General features: G+C 41.9%; 4 protein-coding genes across 7 annotated transcripts; all 4 read right to left on the reverse strand.

The window, feature by feature from the left end:
* Window positions 1-958: 958 nt before the first annotated feature.
* On the reverse strand, window positions 959-5,592 carry wbp2nl (WBP2 N-terminal like). 2 transcript variants are annotated; one of them, XM_048992076.1, is made up of 9 exons: window positions 5,399-5,592; window positions 3,820-3,928; window positions 3,582-3,720; window positions 3,337-3,429; window positions 2,599-2,781; window positions 2,368-2,451; window positions 1,936-2,012; window positions 1,765-1,833; window positions 959-1,559 (listed from the first exon to the last, which is right to left on the reverse strand). In XM_048992076.1, the coding sequence occupies exons 1-8, from the start codon at window positions 5,455-5,457 to the stop codon at window positions 1,777-1,779; spliced, it is 801 nt and encodes a 266-aa protein (XP_048848033.1). In that variant the 5' UTR covers window positions 5,458-5,592; the 3' UTR covers window positions 959-1,559; window positions 1,765-1,776. The 2 variants fall into 2 exon arrangements, with proteins under 2 accessions (XP_048848033.1, XP_048848032.1); XM_048992075.1 differs by having other exon boundaries at window positions 959-1,833.
* A 622-nt stretch (window positions 5,593-6,214) lies between these two features.
* Window positions 6,215-9,091, reverse strand: rrp7a (ribosomal RNA processing 7 homolog A). Its single transcript, XM_048992068.1, has 7 exons — window positions 8,941-9,091; window positions 8,246-8,388; window positions 7,847-7,972; window positions 7,606-7,729; window positions 7,391-7,488; window positions 7,034-7,244; window positions 6,215-6,407 (listed from the first exon to the last, which is right to left on the reverse strand). The coding sequence occupies exons 1-7, from the start codon at window positions 8,999-9,001 to the stop codon at window positions 6,322-6,324; spliced, it is 849 nt and encodes a 282-aa protein (XP_048848025.1). The 5' UTR covers window positions 9,002-9,091; the 3' UTR covers window positions 6,215-6,321.
* Window positions 9,092-9,205: 114 nt separating this feature from the next.
* poldip3 (polymerase (DNA-directed), delta interacting protein 3) lies at window positions 9,206-16,753 on the reverse strand. Of its 3 annotated transcripts, XM_048992054.1 has the most exons (11): window positions 16,645-16,753; window positions 16,263-16,338; window positions 15,636-15,739; window positions 15,059-15,438; window positions 14,862-14,960; window positions 12,337-12,414; window positions 11,923-12,129; window positions 11,482-11,559; window positions 11,244-11,373; window positions 10,976-11,042; window positions 9,206-10,172 (listed from the first exon to the last, which is right to left on the reverse strand). In XM_048992054.1, the coding sequence occupies exons 2-11, from the start codon at window positions 16,334-16,336 to the stop codon at window positions 9,959-9,961; spliced, it is 1,431 nt and encodes a 476-aa protein (XP_048848011.1). In that variant the 5' UTR covers window positions 16,337-16,338; window positions 16,645-16,753; the 3' UTR covers window positions 9,206-9,958. The 3 variants fall into 3 exon arrangements, with proteins under 3 accessions (XP_048848011.1, XP_048848010.1, XP_048848009.1); XM_048992053.1 differs by lacking the exon at window positions 16,645-16,753 and having other exon boundaries at window positions 14,862-14,957; window positions 16,263-16,580; XM_048992052.1 differs by lacking the exon at window positions 16,645-16,753 and having other exon boundaries at window positions 16,263-16,576.
* Window positions 16,754-16,820: 67 nt separating this feature from the next.
* Window positions 16,821-22,180, reverse strand: LOC125718300 (putative RNA-binding protein Luc7-like 1). The gene is made up of 9 exons (XM_048992058.1): window positions 21,635-22,180; window positions 20,959-21,053; window positions 20,492-20,590; window positions 20,244-20,354; window positions 19,938-20,081; window positions 19,552-19,728; window positions 19,145-19,293; window positions 18,828-19,007; window positions 16,821-18,438 (listed from the first exon to the last, which is right to left on the reverse strand). Exons 1-9 carry the CDS (start codon window positions 21,693-21,695, stop codon window positions 18,192-18,194), a joined length of 1,263 nt encoding a protein of 420 aa, XP_048848015.1. The 5' UTR covers window positions 21,696-22,180; the 3' UTR covers window positions 16,821-18,191.
* Between the last annotated feature and the right edge of the window lie 25 nt (window positions 22,181-22,205).

The raw sequence follows: 22,205 nt of genomic DNA on the forward strand, positions 1-22,205 counted from the left end.
CGGGCAAAGAAACCGAGTGATTATCTGAAGTCACTAGAAAATTACACTCAGCTAGACGCACATAATGATTATAACTTCTAAGGCAACGCAGATGGCACTGTTTACAAATGCTGTTGTCAGCGTCAGGCACCCAAGGGTAATGAAGCTCATAGTGAAATTTGAATCACAAAACACATTAGGATAGTATACTGTGACATGGGCAGCAAACAAAACTGTTCTGATGCACTGTAATTATGAACCGACCAGCCAGCTCAGACAGCAGACATTACTGCACGTCAAATGTACTTGGAATCTCTTAACGAAGATGTTATGACTGTGTAAACAAGCAGGTACGTCAGAATGAAAAAGCAGTCTTAAGTGTTCAGCTACTGCAGCGTGGGTTTGACAGACAGTACAGTACACAGCGGGATGAAGCATGACCTTCACTGCACCCCTCCTCACTGCTTGAGGATTTGCAGATTCCTGCTGGTAGGTTATAAAAATCACATAAACACTGCAGGGGTCTGTGGTCCCTCCCATTTACCATGGAAAAAAATGTAATGACACATCAAAAACACTAGGGGCAGACAGTGCCAATAATCATAACGGTCTTTCCCAGAGAGAACCGATCGTTTTTGCAGCATTTCGGCGTTGGTCTTCTCCTTCGTACTCGTTACGGGTAGACACCTCCTGCTCCCAATGACAGTAGCACCAAGATAGAGGATCAGCCATCTATGTATTGTGGGCATTGCCTAGTCATCTGGTCCTATTCAACATTCTGTACATATCCCAATTTTGGCTTGTCTACCTTGCTTTTATCAAAACATCAATTACACTGACTCATTCACCAATTTTATTTTATTTATTTATATATATGTGTGTGTGTATTTATATTTTATATATTATATATATATATATATATATAAAAAATATTCAGCTACAAATGCGGAGTTTCATTTATACTTCAGCCCACAACACGTCATGGGTAAAACATTTATTAACAATTACTACAAGTATTTGCTTATTTACCAATAAATTGTAAAAAAGACAATTTTAAGTGAGAAAAAGTCATAGAAATTTACTATTTTTGAAACCTTAATAGATCTATACAGAATTTAACATTTATTCTAAATGCATAAACTAAACCAGTTCATACACTGTATCATTATAAATTAATTGACAAGTAGCTGAAACAATTGAGAAGAAAAAAGTCACGTAGAATATTTTTCCAGTCATTAACTATGAAGCCTGAATTACATGAGGAAAAAGCTATTTGTTACTTGAATATATTCACGGCATTTTGACATCATCGGTAAAAACAGGAATTCCACTGCTGTACTTAGACTTTAGGACGCCAATTTGAAAACAATGCAGCTGAGTTTTCTACTTTATAAAAATCATTAACAATTGCGTTTTGTATAAATATACTTGCTCTAAGACCTGCACGTTGCAGTAGAGGCATTGCAGGTAAAAAAAAAACCCAACTGGGGTAAACAGAGAAGCCATGTTGACCCAGGTCCCCGTTACTCAAACGCAGAGCCCAGCCATTCTGTCATTCTTACAGACTGAAGCATGCATCCCTGTCAAACCAACACAAATCACATGATCACACTGAAACCTGATTAGCACAATCTGGGTCAGAAGGTTCATTGTGTATAGATGAAAAAGACTGAATGAAAGCTTTGAGTATAGCATAATTATTGCAAAATATTTAAATGGTTTCTCATTTCCCCAAATTAGAAGATGTTGGTAATTTTACAGTAAGATGGAGCACTTTTCACCTACTGCCTGTTTGCCTCAGTTGTTCTTCTTGTCAGACTGAGGTGGGTATGGGGAATAGGGTGGAGGTTGGTCCTTTAAGAATAACAAAAAGATAGGCGAGTGATGGATGTTACACTACATATTTAAACATAAATACAGAATAAGCCAAGAACAGGGGGAGGCTGGTGATCTCACCATGGGCATGTAGACACTGTGTGGCTTGTTGGGGTCGTAGTATGCACTGCCTGCAGCTTCCATTGCCTTAGGATTTCCTGGAAAGGCAGGAACAATGAGGAAAACAAATAAGATGACAGTAACACATCCCCTATGCAGAGCATCGGAAGAACAAGGGAACAAAGCTATCAAGCAATGCAGGAAAAAAACACTGGGATTTTGAAACTAACCATTTGGTCATTTTTTGTGTCATTGTCATTGAAGAAAGCATGCAGCTCTGATGGTCAGTCCATATCCCACATATACTAAATGGCAAATCGGCAAACGCTATTTTACAGTGTCAGAGACGAATCCTTTCTGATTATAAAACCACATAACTGTATACGGCATGGTCCACAAGGCTCATGGAAAACAGAGTGATGTCATTAGACAAGAGCAGTGATGCACACTGACCTGTAGGAGGAGCTGTCCAGTTCTGGGGGGGGCCAGGATAAGGTGGGGGCTCTGGCATGAAGACAGGGGCTGATGGGTACATTCCTGAAGCAAACACAGTTACATTAATGACAACACAGAAGTATAAAGTAGAACAAAGAAAACATTCCTGACAAATTGATTGCTGTATGAAGATGTTACCACATAAAAAAACTTACATATGTTATTGATATGTTAATAACATTAGTGTACCTGCAGGGGGTGGTGGTGGGTACATATAGGCCATGTTGGCAGGAGGTACTGGAGGATAGCCATTTGCCGGGGGGGCATATGGGTACCCGTAGGGAGCTGGGGGCACCCCATAACCATTCATGGCTCCTGGGGAGGGGTACCCGAATGAAGGCCCTCCGTTTTGAGGAGGAGGGGCACGAGATGCTGTTGACACAATGAAATTAAATATTGAAACAATTTTTTCAGGTTTTTGTCTTTTCTGTTTTCCAGCCTGTCCTACGTAGCAGACCACTACACCTCAAAATGACCCCATTACCATCCATCCATCCATCCAACCATAACATTAGCTTCATGTTTGCTAAGCGACTCCTTGACAACATTTGCCCCATAGTGCCATCCACAAACAAGTGTCTGCGGTCCAGAGCTTTTCTGCTTTTCACCCAATTAGCATTCAATGCATTTCCTCAACTCCTATTACAGAAGATGGTCTAGCTTTCTATTTCATTAAACTAGATTAAAACACGTACAAAAAACTGCACCTTGCGACAATGCCAATTCATTATAGGGAGATTTCTCCTGGCAATGATGCCAAGGAACTTTGGGTAAAGCTTATTTCACTCACATGAACTTGTACTTGTGCAATTGACAAAGCCTTCGAGTCCATGAATCCTTGCGGTTTTTACTCAAATATTTCATTACAATATGTACAGAAAAAAACACAGAAGGTCCACAATGCAGAGGCTGGCTGAACACACTTACCATTGGTTGCCAGCTTAAAGAGATGCTGCCCCAGCTCTATCGCACCACCGGAGGTGAATGACATCTTGAAATTTGCTTTTCCTTCCCAACCCCCTACCAAACAGACATGGTATAAACTGGTGCTAAAAGTGTGAGGAGGCTAGCTGAAACAGACACAGCCGTACAAGGAGCAAACACAATAGGTTCCAGAGGGAGAAAAATGCAATAAGTGCCAAGAGAGTTAAGAAGCATGAAAGAACACCTACCGCCCGCTTCGGCCATGATAGTGCCCTTGATGTAGTTGGCGGCAAACACTGGCTGTTCGATGCTGCAGCCCTTCATCAAGTAATATGGAAACATGAAGGAGCCCAGACAGTCTTTGCTATTGCTGGACACAAACAGCATCTAGACAGTGAGGGAGAGATTAAGCAGGTGTAAGAGCATGCAGCCTGAACGACAAGAGCAAAATGCACTTCGAAAGAATGAGGAGTGTCACAGGCCTACCCTGTATGGTGTTAGGTAAACAGTGCCTTTCTTCGTACCCCGGAGCAATTCCATCTTGCTAGTGACATCACTGAAGGTGAGCTCCACATTTCGGCACTGCCTTAGCACACTAGAAGAAGGGAAGATCAGCTCAACCCCAAACATTTAAGCATCTTAAGTCTAACTACAGAGGAAACAGACAGCTATATTTCATTCAATTACAGGAATACATAAAAAAAATGTAGTATTACTACAAGCTAGTTGCAGTGGCAAGAAATTCTAACCACACTGTGGGGTCACCTGTGGGATTTCACAAAAGGACTAATAAAGATCCTCTCCAGTTTCACAAGTTCCTTCATCACTTCAACACTTCCTTTATAAACTGAAACTGCCTGTTTTTGCTTTCTCAATTTCATCCATCCACATTCAAACTGATTATTCAGTACAGCGTCCTGAGGGAGGACAAAAAAACAAAGCTGGGGGGCACTTTGGATGGAATACTAGCGCACCACAAGGTAGACACACTTGCACTCTAAAGCAGAGGACACCAATTTAAATTAAGTTCATGTCTTTACACTGCAGGAGGAAACTGGAATGACCAGTGGAATCCCACACAACACAGGCTCTCTGAACTGAAGAACTATCAGCCTTCTAACCACTTATTCTGGTCGAGGACACAGTGGGCCCAGGAACCGATCCCAGGCAGATCATGGCTCGGGTATAACCTAGCAGGATGTCGGTCCATCACATGGCAATTTGAGAATACTTTTCTGTTATTTAGAAATCGTTTAGCATTTTGCCATCATAGTCCTATAACTATTAATCAGTGAATATTCATAGCAAAAAAACCTGATTTAGAATACATTAGCCAAGCTAGGTGAACACCTGTGAAACTACAGATGATTTAAAAATAAAAACATACCCCGTGAGTGCTGTCAGAATAGTTACTGTATACATTAATATTGTTTACTTCCCGGATATGACATCTACTGACGCATGACAAAACAAGTATCATATGTTACCGTAGGTATCGGCCTAAAACATGTGTGTCTCTTAACATTAAGTTGATCAAATCATCTAAATAACTTATTTTCAGTGACAGCCAGACGTGACCAAGAATTTTACTTTCAGTTGTTTTTTTAAAGCAACTGGCTCGATCACAATATCAATCCGAAGGGTCAAACGCGTAATCCAGCTGTGACGGCCCATGTTAAATAAGTTAATTAGGTACCTTTCTAGGACAGCCAAAGAGTCGACATTTTGTGCTTTAAATAAGCGTCGTCAAAATTCTAGTAGGTCTAATTTTACCTGCGCAGTATAGTCACTCATAATCTTAGTTACTGTTATTGACTTATGAAACAGCCACTGGTTTCGTTAGCTAGCTAACTGCGTAGTTGCCTTCCATGTATAACTTGTTATATAAACTGAAATAATCCGGCGGTGCAGCTCCTGACAGCTTTCCGGTCAGTAAGATACCACGAAACTATCACTCGCCGGTTAGTTAGCGAGGCCCAAGGAAAGTTTATCCTCTGATTAGCCAGGGTAATGGTCACGGGCAGCGCGCGGACCCGAGCGGGGCTCGCCGCGCGTGACGCCTCACCTCTCTCCGTTGTTGATTAAAACGCCGCCGTTGTGCGAATGATTCCGATTCAGGGCCATGTCTGTAATGCCTAAGGATCCAACACCGCTTGTGTCGCTCCTCTTTCCAGTGGCATAAAGATCCTCTTCAACCAAATCAGCTTAGCTCTTCTCCTCCCCCTTCTCGCTTCCTCACTCGTCGTGACGTCACAGCCCTACCTAATGTCTTTTATTGGTCGCCGTCTCGTGATATCCTTACGTCACTAGTTGGGCGACTTCAGCTTGTTCCCCCATCACATTGCATTTTATTATTTTATCCAGCTTTGGACACATTATTTCAGTGCATCGCTTTTGTGTTCTTTCCCCAAGCCATTTAATACAATCAAGTTTTTCTAACAGCACTATGTTTTAACTTAAATATTATAGTATAAATTCCACAATGCTTGCTTTGTTAGTTATAAAAACAGGGGTTTTATGACGTGACAACATGTAATACGTACGAGACTAAAAGTCATTTAATTTTTCAAATTCATGAGCAGTGTTTTTAAAGGAACATTACGTTGCAATGTGAAATGTACTGTTCCGTTTTACACAGCATCTCCATTGTTTCATCGAAATTACATTTCTCTGATTTCTTTACTGGTGTTCTCAGGTGTTAAGAAATAAATGTCAAATTATTTAAAAGCAGGTTGCTAACAATGTGACTGTCTGTTAATAAATTAACAAGTAATGCTCAGCATGTGGTCACCTCACATTTTCCATATGCATTTTTATTCATCTCATTTTGCTTTTGCTGGAAATGCTGTTTATATGATCTGATATATAACAACAATCCAAATGAGGAACAATAAAGATGAGATTTATTTAATGGAATGGAGAGGAAATGGGTAGATGGCAAGATAAGAATGAAACAAAAAACAATGAAGGTGTATAAATGGTGACGACTCAGTATGGTCTGAATTTCCTCTGTGCTCTCATTAGCGCAATCCTCTGCTTGTCCTCCTCAAACTTCTTCCGCAGCTCCGCAATATCTGAAAGTCAGGAAATACTGGATTTAGACTCCAAATCATGATGTGCACACTGTATGCTTGAAGGACAAACGTAATTATCTTCTACATCATGAGACATTCTTAGTTAATATGGTGTTTGCACAACACTGTGGTGAAATAAGCCTAGAATATACTGCAATTGTCTGTGTGCTGCTACAGGCCACACATGCTTGAGCACACAAACTTTTGTGCACATCCTACATTTTGGGGCACTGCGTGTTTATGCATGTGGTCGTAGTCAGTGCATGCACACAGCAAGGATATTCCACCAGTCCAGCAGATTCCACCTACTGAAAATACCTAGAAATAAACTATCAATTCCTTGGACATGTACAGTCCATGCACACTAGCGCACAACAAATACACTAGAACCAATATCCGGGCTGCACACATGCAGCCAGAGCAGACACTCCTGACAATGAAAATTCACATCATTTGCACTGTGCGCAGACCATAACAGCACATGGACATGCAGAGTATTAATTAGGCTGTACATACAACTCTAACATCTAGAAGGAAGTTTCATACAAATGAAATTGATTAAAAAAATGGCTGTGATAAAAAGATAAGCAGCCTTGTCTTTCATCAAAAGGTACATTGCGACTTACGCTCTCTCTGCGTCTGTCTGTGCTGCCATGCATAGAAATTTATTAGCTCCTTCCTCTTCCGCTTCTTGTCCTCCTTTTGGAGAGCCCTCTGGTTGGCCGCCTCGGTGTGAGGCCGGGCCTTGCTTCCCCTGGTGCCCCTTGTGACTTTCACCCAGCCTTCATCATCCTCTTCCTCGTCCCCATCCCCATCTTTCTGCAACTGTTGGGATTCCTGAGAGACAAGGTGGAAAGAATCAAGAAAATCTTCAGAAACTGCCAGGTTGGAAATATAACCTGACACCTCACTTCCCTTCAGAACCATTCTAACAAACAAACACACAGACAAAGACGACACGAGGACCAAACACTAAGACTGACCTTCTCTTTTCTCCTGTCATACTCCTGCATGTAGGTGTCCACTGCTTCTTGAAGTTTGTCTGGGTAAGCTACCGACTGTCTGTACTGATCTATCCATTCTGGGAAAAGACAACAGACACACTGTTTCCAAGCATCCACTGACCATGTAAATAAAATAAAAAAAATACATATAATAATAATTAAAATTAAAAAATAAGTTCAACTGTGTCACTCACTCTTCAGACCAACTTTAACTGGTTGTTGTTCTGTGCTAACAACCAATGGGATGTTATGGGGGTGTGACTTTGCTGCCTTCACGCTTGATGCTTTTTTAAACACAATATATGCCACACTGAATCCCTGTAAACCAACAACAACAAAACATATGGACATTTCATAATTGGCTGATTCAATCAAACAAAGCAGCATGACTGGGCTGTAAACACACAGTGATGCACTCCTGCCAAGCCCCCCCACCTCTTTCTTTGCTGGTCTGAAATATTTAGACAGCTGCAGTTGTGAGTGATCGGTGGCACCAGGCCTTTCCATCAGCTCCACTGATTGGATTTCGCCGAACAATGTAAACAGATTATGAACGACTTCCTAAAAGATACAAATCAAGCGTTAAGTGAGAGACAAACTGAGAGAACACAATCAATAACTATTTATCAGACACAATCTTGAGTAAAGGTACTCTTTTTCACCTTGGAAACCTGGGAGAGAAATTCCTAATTATTAACTATTTATTTTGTTTACCAATGAATCTTTTTTATAGACGGAAGTGTTTTAAAAGATGGTAAAAATACTGCATTAAAGGCATTGACATAAACCTGAATCTTTGTATTACGATTTGCAACATAGTTATGTTTTGCATACCTCTGTGCAGTAAGGCGGTATGTTGACCACAAACAACGTCCTTTCAAGTGGTCTGTGGGAGGTCTTCTCTGCCCGAACTCTGTGTTCCTTTACGTAAATGCTGTGTTGACTGACACTGTCTGCGCTGAATTGAAGAGGCAGGACTAATAAACAAAAAGATCAGCAGGTATTCAATAAACAGCACAGCAATAACTGAACAGCAGAACAGATATTAATTACCATGGCTCCTTAACTTTATCCGCAGTAATCACCAACAAAAAAGAATACCTGGATGAAATATAGAATACTACAGCTAATTTCAAATTAGTAAATACATATTCTACTAGAAATGGTATACGATAAAAATCTTTTTAAAGTTAAATTTGATTGAAAATACCAAACGTCTGACATTGGACAGTATCTGATTATAATACTGAACGACTATGGAGAAAGTAAATAAATTGCTTAATTTATTTGACCAAGCAGCTTTTTTTTTTGTTACAAATGAAATGCTGTTAAGTAGTTGGGTTTCGAAATCGTTGTAAACAAAACAGGCTTCGTGTTTCACGTTCATGTCCGAAGTGCAGCCACGTCGGTAATTTAGCAAATCATATTAAAAACTATAATATAACTTAAATCTGTTCGCACACGTTTAGTGCACCCTCATTCAGTATATATACACGTCCTTTAGTTCTCATAGCAAATCATATACATACCCGTAAAACCGCCCGGAATAACACACGGCTTTTTCGCATGTTTCTTCTTGGACGTCGCCATCTTCACAGCGTTTCTCCTCGTCTTCTCCGGGCAACGCGGCGTTATTTTCTCTTCACGAGCACATTGCTGCCACCTACTGCATCGGATGTTAAGAGTCGGCACGTTCAGTTGAGGACGTTGGCTATCCTTTTCGACGCCCATTAAATTTGCGTGTACTGCTTCCCACTAAACGTATCTGTGCTCAAAGGCGAGAAGCAATATACATGCTGGGGTGTATCAGTTTATTAGTTTCCAGATGTATATACTGTTCAACAAAATATTTCATTTTTCACTAAGCAGAAATATAATAAGCAACAATGTATTCAAGAAATGACACAAAAGTAGCCGTAACTATCAGTGTAAATTATGAACACCAACTGTACTTAACTCTTCCCATAGACACTGTTCCCTGATTGAAGGGACACAGATGCCCAAAATAACAAAGGTACAGGCCAAAAAAGAGAGGAAAAAAGACACAAACACATACCGACTTTCGTTTGAATGTTAAGAAAATGTGGAAGAGAATGTACAATATTATTCGATTTTGAGGGGAAACAGAAAAGTAGTGTTCAATGTGAACAACCTGCAAATATATAAAGTAAGCCATTGTCTCCCTTGGAATGCAAACAAATGAGGTTTGTCTTACTGCTACTATAGGAATCAATAAAAATATTTTAAAGGTCAAATTATCACTTAATATCAACATTAATATCAATCGACTGTTAAAAATCCTGTCTGTCCATATCAGATATTTCTTCCTAGCAAACGTAAATGTTAATACACTGATATAGAGGTCATCACCCGAAAATTCCTGCGAGCAGATGCATGTGCACAGGGCAGGAGTTTTTTGTGGCTTTGTCTTCTATGTTGCGGCTGAATATTGGAGCATGAAGAGTTTCTGGCCAAACGTTATGGCATGTATATGTAACTCCTTAGGCCACTGATAGAGAACCGACAAGCAGCGGTGCACGCGTGCTGCTAGATCTTAATGCAAAAGGCTGTCGCCTGCGAGCCGGCAGAGTCTGAGGATGTGGAGGGCGGAAGTGACGACTTGAACAAGGCTTTCAGGATGGTCTGGGGATTCACCTCCACTGGGGGCTGAGACGAAGCCGACCGCCCTACTGGGTGGGACAGGGAGGTGGGCAGCCCCTCTGTCTTTGCGTCACTGACACCCGGGGTGTCACTAAGCCTCCTAAAAGAAGGGAGGAAGTAGATACACCTCAATGAAGAAATCAAGCCATCTATAAATAAATACAGTAACCCACCCACAGCCATGGAATACACATAGTTAAGAACACAAGCACTGTTCTAAGAGATTTACGACTCATTTTTGGTCAACAGGTGGGGGCACTGTGCTCATCTATATCATCTGTGGTCAAAAGCTTATGCATTTGAAATAAATGAAAATGAAATCTTTACACAAGTACGAGTGCAGGTACATTGGAACGCTTCTTTTTGCATGTCCCATCTAGTTCTCCTTTGAGACACACACACGCGAGTGAATCTTAGATCCAAACACATATTCAGTTCTTTATGCTCCATCCCAGGAGTATCTTGGGGCTTGAATTTGAATTTAGTGATCAATTGTCATTGTTGACACACGACAGCACACAGTGCACAACAACAAAATGTATTCTCTGCATTTAACCCATATGTGACAATGTGACATATCAGCTAATTCACCATAGTGAATTAGTGGCAGCTAATTCACCTCCCGGGGAGCAGTGCTTGGGGGCGGCACCATGCTCAGGGTACCTCAGTGGTGCCTTGCCGGTCAGGAATTCAAACCTGCAATCTTTCAATTACAAGTGTGCTTCCCTAACCAAGTTTAAGGGCCTTGCTCAAAGGCCCAATGAAGAACTGGCGACCTTCCGATCAAAGACACAGAGGCCTAATTCATTAAGCCCCACCCAACCACCAAAAAAAGGCAGGTCTCTCTGCTGTGCCTCCTGGCTTTAAAATGCTATGGTCTAAAAAGGGCACCCAGACACTTACAGAAGAATGGGCTGATCTGACGTGATGACGTTTCCCTGGATGTGAAGGTTGCACTTCATGGGTTGGCCTGAAGGCAAAAGAGATGGATGGAGGAGAGGGGTGACTGAAGCTGCAAATTCAGTTTATGTGATTTTCTTTGCATTTTACTCCACAAAGAACAGAGAGCTCGCCCCATATCACCCTCTTCTCATTGGTTTATGTGATTGGACGGGACTCTCCACAGTAACCAATCTAGTAAGCCCAGCCCATTCCACACTCCCCGACATACCGTCCAGGCAGCGGTTATTGTACTTCCTGTAGGCCGCGATGGCATCCTCCTTCCTGACGAACACCACCTCTGCTACACCCGTCTGCAGAAGCCGTGTGCGTTTCAAGGCTCCACACACGCAGAACAGCTCCTGTGTGGGTGTGGAAGGAGGCCATAATGACAACAAGTTACACAGACCACATTAAAGAGGTGCAATAAAGGTTTTAAAGAAAAAGAAAACCTCCAAGCCGTTACTTACAACAATGTCTTCCTCTGTGACACGTGGATGAAGATTGTTCACTGTCATCTTCGTCCCTTCCAGTGGACTGAAAGCTGGCTATACAGGAGAACGACAAAAATATGGGGCAGTGATCAGAAGGTTGCTGGTTAGAGCCCCAGCTTCAGCTGGACAGTCACATGTCTATGCGCCCTTTAGCAAGACCCTTAACCCCCAGTTCTAAGGGCGCTGACCCTGCACTGCAACCCCCAACCTATGGAAAGCAAGACGGGGAGGTGAAGAGAAGCTGTCCAATGTACTTTACTTGTCCAAATAGCAAATAAAGGACTTATTATATCCTATAGATTAAAATGTCCATTCTTGTTTGTTGAATTTCTCCAAGACACTTGTTTCTTTTCAAGCTAAAGTACGCGAAATTGTTTTTAAATGGACAAACACGCTGGACGGATTAAACTCCCGTACCTGTGTTCCAATAAGAGGTTCGGCATCCTCTCTGATGCCCTGCTGGATCTGCCCAGTGATCAGGGTCCGGGACACGGGCTGTAGGGCAGGAGCCGGTGGGCTGGCGCTGGGCGGGATTTGCACAGAGGGACTGGCCGTGTAGCTGTCATTCTGGACGACTTTGGTAATCGGGCTTGAGAGAGAAAAGGGGCAGCCGATGGAATCGGCCTGCAGAGAGAGCATAGGGTGGGGGAAACATGGGGCATGAATGTGTCATGGGGAGGGTGACAGGGATCCCCAATGCCCCCTATTCACCATCAGGGCACTGAATGCCATACCATACAGCAGCATGTTACACTGAATCAGCAGCATCCCACACGCTAAAGTTTGGCCCATGCCTGTGTCACCGAGCCCTTTTCACACAATACCACTCACTTGCTCGTGCAATGCGCTGCCAGACGTCACAACCTTCATCTGTTTGCCTGGGGTTACATCTTCCTCGCCCACGACAGACTAAGGAGAATCACAACAAAATATATTCAGTACTGTGCAGAAGTCTTAGGCAGGCAAAGAAAATGTTTAAGGCTCTTCATCTGGGTAGTAAGTGTATATTTGATCAGAAAAAAATACATTAGAACATGTGAAAATTAATTGTAAGACAATAAAAAAAAATAAAATAAAATAGACCAGAAGGGTCATTCCATGTCAAATCATCACACTTTCGGACCTCATCGTCATGGATTTTAACGAAACCTGGCATGCTGATTTGGTCACATGAGTGACTCATGAAACTGACATTGGGTGTGTCTTGGATTAATATTGAGGGAGATTTAAGCGAACAGAATTTGAACTTTTATGGGGGGGGGGGGGGGGGACTGACTTTGACTGGCTATATTTACTGTAATATAAGATGCACAGAAATGGTCCTCATATTGTTTTAAAGCTATTGTCCAGCTCTATAGAGTGAACAAATAACATGCTATCCCCATATGAATAATTACTACGTAAATATATTTCAAAATTGATGAATTTTTTACTAAAGCTAGCACATAATGTCATGAACATCTCCCGAAAATTTGGTCTTTGAGTTGTTGCTGAGATATCATTACTTATGTGAAATGTGTATCAAAAGCACAGTTCCTTACAATGCTGTGAGCAGTAGCAGAATAGCAGTTAGTGATCAATGCATGGTACAGGGTTATTATTTTCCATGACAACCACAGCTAATGCCAGAACTAGCTGTGGAAATATAAATTAAAACATTTTAAATTACTATTAAAAATGAATAAAAAGAAAATATTTCCAAAGTAACTGGAAAAAAGAGAATTAATGGTACAATCAGAAGAGTTTATTTTCCTCTTTAGTTTATACTTTTGACTACACACTGGCCTACTAAAAAGGGCCTTCATTTGTCAAAAACCTGAAAAACTAACAAAAAATAAATAAACTAGATAGGCTTTTATGGGACTGGGGTAAGGAGAACATTTCAACATAGGTGTAATGATGCATAAGTTACATACAAGTACTGTTTAAAGGGAAGGTGGGAATGTAAGAACATAAACAATTGCTATACAGTTAGACCTCGGACACTCGCGAGGTTAGGTTACAGAACCCGTCGCGAATGTTTGGTAGAGTCACTAAAATGGAAATATGTGTTTATTTCTATAGTTTAAACCGTAAATGTGACCCCAGTCTTGCTCCCAAAACACTTTAATTTAGAGTTAGCTTAATACATCACCTTTAAAAAAAATAATGATTGATGTAAAAACAGAGTACAGTATCGCCTAACAGATATTTGTCACACTAGCACATTTACAGTACAGTATACTAATGTTACCCCTACTAATTCATAGAACATGGCATTGTCTGCTGTTTTCTTTTGCATTCACAGTAAGGTAAAATGAGTAAATGAATGGGACTGTAAAATTATTGACAGAAGTCATATATATAACCAAGGTACAATTCAATAAAATACGTGAAGGAAACATGTCCATGTAATTTTCGCAGATCTGTGAATTTGCGAATCATGAAGTGCAAATGCACGAGGACTGACTGTACCCTAAATTTATAGTCCATCAGAGCCTTGGATGTAGCTATTGTGTCAGATTGAAATCGTGTATGTCTGCCCTGTTACTATAATAATAATTGATACTTTATTGATCCCTCTGTGGGGAAATTGTCTTTACGCCTCCCTCAGCTTGCTCCATGTAGAGTAAGCTGTCCGCGAAGGGCTGCCACCTGCAATGGCGCCCAGGGAGCTGGGGGTTACAGGCCTTGCTCAAGGACCCACAGACATGCTGCGGCTGGGTTTGAACCTGTGACCTGCTGCTTAAAGGCACACAGGCTTAGCCCACTGCACCACACGCTGTCCCACACTACTACCACAGTACTCTACTTAATGCACAGTTCAACTACTTAATGCATATCCTGATGATCCATAACAAGTCTATCAGGATGGCATGGGAATGAATAGGATGGAGATGGTCCATGAGGATGTAAAAGGCTCAGTCTCAACTCTCCAGTGCTGGGTGTAGTTTCTTCATATGGGGATGGAATATTTGTTCAATCTATAGAGCTGGACAATAGCTTTAAAACAATATGAGAACCATTTATGTGCAGCTGATATTAAGGTACATATAAACAGTTAAAGTCATAACCCCCCCCCCCCCCCCAAAAATAAGTTAATACGCTAAAATCCCCCTCAATATTGATCCAAGACACATCCAATTTCAGTTTCATGAGTTGCTCATGTGACCAAATCAGCATGCCAGGTTTTGTTAAAATCTGTGACGATGAGGTCTCTAAGTGTGATGATTTGACATGGAATGACCCAGAATCAATCTTGGCCCAACAGCACAATGCCTGTCACCAGTCGGCGATGGACAAGGGTACCGTCTGTCAGTGCGACAAACGCTTTGCCAACAGACTCAACTGAGAAACATGGGAAACACAATGTGTACCTCCTCTGCATCACTTCCTGGTTCCATTTCATCCATTTGATTATTTCTTCTGGCTACGCCAACACAAATCCCACTGGTCAGTCCCACAGCAGGCTTCTGCTACGTAACGACATGAAGCCGTGAGCAGACACAGAGGCCAGCCGACAGACTGCAGACAAGCCCGCAAAATGGGAATCCCGAAAAATGCTTGATCTTACCTGGATGGTCTTTGTGATCTTGAAAGATGACAGTAATGCGGGGCTTCTCTTGAGCCGGAGCCTATCACGAGCGTCCACCTCCCTCTTAGGCCCACCCCCCTGTTGCAATGCCACGCCCACTTTGACATTTAATCCTAGAGGGGAGGGGCTCACATTAAGAAAGGCTTTGTTCACATTACTCCTGTTATGGTGAACTTGTTGGTTTACTTCTGGTGGGTCATCTGTCCTTGTGCTGTGCAGCCGTTTCAATCCGTGCTGTTCTTTGCGAGAGTTTATTGTTTGTCTGGCGTCTTGAATGGTCTTTCCCGCACTACTGCCCCTAACTTGAAAGCGGGGGTCTTTTTGACTTAGCTTTTCTCTAGCATCTTTCACCTGGAATACTGCAGTAATCACAAAAAAAGGGTAATACATTGCAATGAGAAACATATTTCTGCTTTTCCAAGCAGACATCCAGCAATGATAGTTTTCAATATAAAAGTAGAACGAATAAAGATATTAAGAATTTCTATTAATCATTACTTGACGCGTACTTCTGTAGTCATAGTGGAACGTAACATTTATTGGTTTAATTATTTACCTGTTCCTGATCCACCAAGTCTCTGCTTGACATCGGTATTTCCGATCTTGAGTCGGGCGTCAAAAGTTCCCCCAAAATCTCCTGCACCCCGACCAACGAGTGATCTGATAAGGTGAAAAACATTAGTTCGCCATCATAAACTGTATCATATTGATTTCTGTGCATCACCATCATGCAAGTTTTGAGACTGTTATAGCTTTAGCTCCAGAACAGCATTTGCCAATGGACATGCTTGGACACAAATCATTAGGCCCTTCAGTAAGGCCGAAAGAAGACAAACGTATGACTTTGTTGCAGTAATATTCACCTAACAAAACAAATGATGAAAAATCGTGCAGTTCCCGTTACTGCTGTTTAATATGACATAATAACAATTTTATTGTACAGAAAACGGACACTTTAAAGCCCAGTATAGTCGGGAAAACAGGATGCGTGCAGCACCACGTAAGATTAAACCACAAACTCAGTTTATATAACAATTTCTATATAATACTGCCAACAATCGACATCAATACTGAAAACGTACGATAAAATGAGATGATTAAGTACTGCACTTCGGTTAATAACAAACAGTACTGGTATAATCGCAGTAGACACATAATATGTAATACAAAACATATTTGCTACCTGTTGTTTATCCCACGAATGTTATTTCTAAAAAATCGCCGGCGCATCATCTCATCCAAGGGAAGGTCTGCCATCTTGTTTGTGGATGAACAGAAATAAAATTGGGAAGATGTAGCGGCGTTAACCATCGGGTGCAATTAGGGTAAGGAGGAGGAGCCTCGTTTTACAAGCGCGAACGTGCAACGTTTATTTCATCCATGGAATAATATGTGTTAATAGATAGGATTGGTGGCTATAACGAAGGAATACACCGTGTATCTTTCATCATATTTTTATTGTTGTTTTATGGATTGCTTTATTTACTAAATACCATGCTACTAAAGCATTGTTTAAATTTTAGTATAGCTGCATTTCACATATAAACGAACGATAAAAAGTTACCGTTTTTGTTTTTTTAGTTTTCTATTGGTTGGGATCCATGGAAACGCAAGTAAATTATTAGTGGTTCCGGTTCATTCAATCTGATGTGTTACGTCACACTGTATGGGATGGTGTCCAAATTGGGTCAAAATAGATAAAGCGAACGGAAAAAAAGAAAGCAGCAGAAAAGCAGAAACCTAGAACTTACATCTCAAATTTACTGTAATTTCAGTGAACAATATAACACGAGGATAAAACTGTATATAGATACATTTGCATATTCTGGCCTAATCTTTGTCGGAAATATATGTCCATTGAACTGTTATTGTATACATTTATAATTAATTTCTTTTGAATGACTCACTCCTTTTAGTATTTGTCTCCAGTCGACCAAGATAAATCTTGCCCTATAACGTCCGGCGTCCAATAATGCTTTGTGGAGCAATTAATGAAAATGAAATGTGATTTAGGATATTGATGAACTCTCCCAATAGATGGCTAGTTGTATAAATATTTGGTGATTTTACATTTTATTGTTTAAGCGAAGAAATAAAATGCCGATTTTCGCGAGCTCTACCTATTTTGTACTTCTCACATTTACCCATATCTACATTCCAGTATATAGCACACATCTATTGCTTTTGGGTCAGTATATTATACTGATGTCCTAACAATAATACTTTAATCATCTCATCTGTTAAAAACATCACCTAATCACCATTGCATCTTTGTAAATATAAAACGGAGTTAAAAATGTCTATGTAACATATTTTTAGGTACAGGAATACCTATGAGTCACACCCTCCCAAAGAACTAAAATTCTTGGTGGTAAAGTGGCTCAATGGGTTGCATTGGGGGTATCCAAAATCCATCCCTTAAATTTTTCCCAGCATACGTGTTATATGGATGGAAATAAATGTTTACTCATTTGTTGGTGCAGGATCAATAGCAATATAAAAGATGCCCCACTCTGTTTATTGAAATCAAATGTTTGTGAGCCCAGTTTGGTTCTGATAGAAGTTATACCCCATATGCTACATACTGGCACCCCGTCCGAGTTGTACCGCAGTCTTGTGCCCTAGAATAGGCTCTTGGTGCTTAAAAACGGAATTGACAATGACATCTAACATAAATACAGGTGAATTTTCATTCAGTGTAAAGATCTCGTTTTCAAACAGTCTGTAGGGGATCAGATCTTTAATTGTTTAATTGCAGCAATCATAATGATCATAATAAAAAAAAAAACGACCCAGACTTTAAAAAAAAAACTGGTTAGGTAGAATTTGTTTATGTACATTTTATCACAGGAGTCCTTCTGCCTACCCTGCTTTCATTATTCTGTAAATATACTAACAGCACTCTGTAGTCTGTCCCCCCTTTGAGCTACTAAAACCATCCTTCCAGATTAAATTCTTCTCTAATAATTCATCTCTCCCTTTTCCAATCTTTCAGCTTCCTTGCCTCTCAGTGAAACTCACAATAGTCTTTCACCCACAATAATCTACAACCCCTGCAGTATGCGACACGCCCCCCTCCCCCCATGGCCCCTATCGTACGCCTCCTCTGATTTCACAGCTCCCCCGATTCTCTTTCTTCAGAGCTTGATCGTCTCTCTCTTTCAAATGACAGTGACCTCTCCCTTCCTCGACCGTAATCTCTCCCCTTGGGCATTTCTGTGGATGGGGAGTCTTCTGTGCCCAGAGCTTGGCCTTCCCTGAGCCACTCTGCTCCCCTTTCTCCTCTCCTCTCCTTCCTTCTCTCCAGTGATGGTGACTGATCACTCTCCTTCAAGTGTGGGGATCTGTCTCTGGAAGATCTGAAAGACAAGATGAAAATTAGGCCAGCTCCTGCATGTCCCAGGAGATACAATTTCCTAAATAAGAGTAATAAAAATCTGCAATAAAAATTAGGCCTAACTGGTATTAAAGGCAATGCTTTATAAAGCGTAAACACGAATAACGCAGACAGCTTTGAATAACCATTTCCAAGTATAAGATGCGCTTGCTGCACCAGCAAATCCCACATGTGGACGTCAAAATCCTCTAAGGTTGATGCAGATTAAGAAACCACAGCTTAAATCAGCACACAACCTACTGCCATCACTTTGGCTAACTGCAGAGATTATAACAGACATAGTAACCTCACTCTGCTAGGACACAGATATTTGCAAATACAAACAAACAAAACCAAAAGCATGTGACATACCTCTTCTTCTTGCTCCGGTGGGAGTGCGAGTGTGAGCGGGAGCGATGTCTGTCCTTGTCCTTGTCCTTGTCCTTATGCCTGTGCCTCCGCTCCCTCTCTCGCTCCCTCTCAGCTCCTTCTTCCCTTGAGCAAGAGGAGTGATGGCGTCGGCTGTGATGGGAAGAGGAGCTCCTGCCATCTCTACAGAGGAAGAGGGACAGGAACAGGAATTTGTACTTAAAACACATTTCACGTCATGATATAAACTTTCACCATCTTTATGACACTGTGAGGTTCTTGAAAATTCTTCCAAAACCCCCACGGCTCCACTGGCTTGCCTCCTCTTTTCTCTCTCTCTCTCCTTCTCACGGTCCCGGTCCCGCTCCTTCTCTTTCTCCCGCTCCCACTCGCGTTCCCTCTCTTCCACTCGGTCACGCTCTTCCCGTCTCCGGAGTCTCATCTGCATCTGCTTCTCAGACACTGTTTTCTGTTGATGCAGAAGAAAACAAGAACTTTCTGTGACCAAGAGCTTTGTCTCTCTGCTTTTCCAAAAACAGGAGACAGACTTAGTCAATCAATAGTTACTTATGTGAGCATTGTGTCAGTCCATGAGTTAATCTATGGATCACTGGATGTTTTGGTTCAGAGACTGAATTTACCTTTAAATTTCGCTCCACCTGTGAAACACTGACAACGTGCTCAAATCACACACAGCTTTTTCAGTAAAATACCATCCTTCTCTCACCCTCAGTTTCTCGAGCTTCTCACGGATCTCAATGAAGCCCAAGTGAAGCTTTCCACCGAAATGGTCGGCAAGGCGACGGTCATTGTCATGGAGACCCAGGTAGGCAGAGCACACCTCACAGACCCGGAGCTTCTGCTGCTGGAAGCTCGAGGCAGGCATTGAGTTCCTGTATATATCCTAAAAGGAAGAAAAATCGAAATTAAATGAGAACACTTTCCATTTATTATAAAATATATCAAAATTATAATAAACCCACTGGACTACCCTCCTTTCAGCTAAACAATGGTTCACTTTATATAAGACCTGAGACTGAGATCAATGCTAGCAGATGCACACGTCTGTTCCTGGCTACTGTGAGTCGATCACCAGCTGGCCGGAGCCCTCACCTCGGCCTCCCTCTTCAGGGCCCGGGTCTTCTCCACCTTCTCCAGCACCTGCTGCGCCTCCTCCACGTTTCCCTCCCCGCCTAGCTGCTCAGCGCGGGCCAGCAGTTTGCCGATCTCCTCGTTCAACTCGTGCACTCGCTCCGCCTGCAAGCGGAACGGGAACATGAAATTGGCCAATGCCCGTCCTGAACATCGCTCGGAATGAGACAGGAGCAGCAGGGGAAGACGGATGGAGCAGCTAAGGAGCATGTGTAGCAGGGACAGAGCTGGGGGCTCTAAGGTACGATGACAACCCGACAGTGGCACCTTAGCTGCGACTTCCGCACTGATCTCTTCCTGAGTTTCTGCCAGACGCTTCTTGGCTAGCTCTGTTCTCCGGTCACAGTCGGCGATGAAGGACTGCAGGTGCTCCGCAGCCTAAGGAAAAGGCACGAGATAAGCGAGGCAAGTCACACGGATGAAGGAAGAGGACACAGAGACGCGGTGACAGAACACGGCAGTATGAGACACAGGAGAAACAGAGAGTGAAATGCAGTAGGGGGACTAAAACTCACGTCAAGCTCAAAAAAGTACTCCTGCTGTTTGGAGGCGATCTCATAGTCAGCCCGGAGGGCCAGGTCGTGAACCTTCATACACTCCCCCAGATCCATTCGCTGCACCATTCAAAAAACAAACCAAAAAAACTTTCAGAATTAGAGAATGAATGTCACTCCTACTACACTATACATCACTGCCTACAGCACCTAACGTGGGTCCCATCTTTTAGGACCCAAAACATCCATCCTCTACAAGCACTTGTCCAATGCACCATAATAATGGAGAGCCTAGATACTATCCCTGAAAGTACAAAGCACAGATAGATACACCCTAGAAGGTATGCCAGACCATTGTAGGGTGCACACCTACATATACAATAGGCAATTTAGTATTTTAGGTAATATTCTTATACAAATGCACACTATACACTGATACATGCATTCACACAAACAAACATATAAGACGTGCCCCATAGCTTACTGACCGTCCCAGACAGGATGTCATGGGGACAGGACTCCAGAAGGTGACTCTTGCACACTCTCTCATCTGTGAATTTGATTCTCTGCCTCATGCTGTCCCCTGGAAGAAAACCACATACTTATTTCAACATCAAAAGTTTATTTATGGCTCAGTGGTGTTCAGCGTTGTTTTTAGTGGATTTTTCATGTCTAAAACACATAATTACACTGGGAAAAATGCTGAAACTACATTTTTTGCATAGTTAGTATAACTGACACTTAAGATGAATATATTTATTTATGTATATTACAATACTTTTCTTCGAAAAAATATACTTTTCTTCACAGAATATTTCATGTTGTACTTTCCACGTGTCACTCAAATTTGCAAGTAGTTATTCACAGAAATTTGGGTGAACTCTCCATGTTCACGTGTCACTAGCAAAATAAGTGATCGGTGGTAGTATTTACGAGCTTTTAGAAAAACTCTTATATTGGCCGGCCTCAGAGACCGATAATACAAACGTTTTTATCTGTCCTGGTAGGATGGCATACCTCGCTTATAATAAGCTAGCAGATCGGCTCGTTACTCATAAAGAATGCCTGCAAGCTTGATGTCACTGGTCACATTTTTGCAGCACCCGCAACACACCTCCATCGAAATAGTTAATGTAATAACGTGTAAAACGTGATGGGACTGACCGTCTCTTCCCGTGCCCATGAGCTGGTCCAGCATGGCCCGCATTTGCGCCTGTGCCGACATCTTCGCCCTTTCTGACAAGCCAAGCCACGCGCCGATTGTTGTACACAGAACGCGACGGGCCTACGGCTAGCCTGAAGCTAACTTTCCGGGTTCAAAAAATAAAACTTTTTTTCTGGACACTCGCGGCTTCACAGCTCCACGAATAAAGTTAGTTAACAAACTAACGTCGCTTTAGTTATGCCCCACATAATCTATCTTTAATTTTGACGCCTCGGATTATACAAATTCGGCGTGCTCTTAGTATGACACCGACAGTGAGGACAGCTAACTTGCTAGCAATGTACCAAAACTTTAAATATATTTTTATTTTTTAAAGTAACACGCACGTCTTGTTTTGATGGTACTTTTGTATTTCATTTATTATTCATTTTAATTCGTACACTAGCTATATATGAGATACTGCACTGTAATCTGCCCTGCTTTAGCCCCGTGCCTCCTGACTTTCCGCACTCGTGAGCGCGCTCTGCTCTCTTTCGTTCGCTTCAGGAAGCTCTGCGCGCATCCGCGCAC

The sequence above is a fragment of the Brienomyrus brachyistius genome, chromosome 22 (assembly GCF_023856365.1).
Source record: "Brienomyrus brachyistius isolate T26 chromosome 22, BBRACH_0.4, whole genome shotgun sequence".
NCBI classification, from domain to species: domain Eukaryota; kingdom Metazoa; phylum Chordata; class Actinopteri; order Osteoglossiformes; family Mormyridae; genus Brienomyrus; species Brienomyrus brachyistius.

Excerpts from the sequence above, each read along its gene's own strand:
- wbp2nl (XM_048992076.1), bottom strand. The coding sequence starts at position 5,457 with ATGGCCCTGAATCGGAATCATTCGCACAACGGCGGCGTTTTAATCAAC. Across the intron at positions 2,782-3,336 it reads CTTTAAGCTGGCAACCAATG|CATCTCGTGCCCCTCCTCCT; the intron begins GTAAGTGTGTTC and ends TTGTGTCAACAG. Across the intron at positions 2,013-2,367 it reads CTGGACAGCTCCTCCTACAG|GAAATCCTAAGGCAATGGAA; the intron begins GTCAGTGTGCAT and ends CTGCCTTTCCAG.
- LOC125718300 (XM_048992058.1), bottom strand. The coding sequence starts at position 21,695 with ATGTCGGCACAGGCGCAAATGCGGGCCATGCTGGACCAGCTCATGGGC. Across the intron at positions 20,591-20,958 it reads ATGACATCCTGTCTGGGACG|CGAATGGATCTGGGGGAGTG; the intron begins GTCAGTAAGCTA and ends TGAATGGTGCAG. Across the intron at positions 18,439-18,827 it reads CACCGGAGCAAGAAGAAGAG|ATCTTCCAGAGACAGATCCC; the intron begins GTATGTCACATG and ends CTTGTCTTTCAG.
- rrp7a (XM_048992068.1), bottom strand. The coding sequence starts at position 9,001 with ATGGCGACGTCCAAGAAGAAACATGCGAAAAAGCCGTGTGTTATTCCG. Across the intron at positions 8,389-8,940 it reads TATTCCGGGCGGTTTTACGG|TCCTGCCTCTTCAATTCAGC; the intron begins GTATGTATATGA and ends TTTGTTTATTAG. Across the intron at positions 7,973-8,245 it reads TACCGCCTTACTGCACAGAG|GAAGTCGTTCATAATCTGTT; the intron begins GTATGCAAAACA and ends TGTATCTTTTAG.
- poldip3 (XM_048992052.1), bottom strand. The coding sequence starts at position 16,390 with ATGGTTAACGCCGCTACATCTTCCCAATTTTATTTCTGTTCATCCACA. Across the intron at positions 12,130-12,336 it reads GCAGCGCATTGCACGAGCAA|GCCGATTCCATCGGCTGCCC; the intron begins GTGAGTGGTATT and ends CTCTCTCTGCAG. Across the intron at positions 11,560-11,922 it reads AACCTCTTATTGGAACACAG|CCAGCTTTCAGTCCACTGGA; the intron begins GTACGGGAGTTT and ends TCTCCTGTATAG.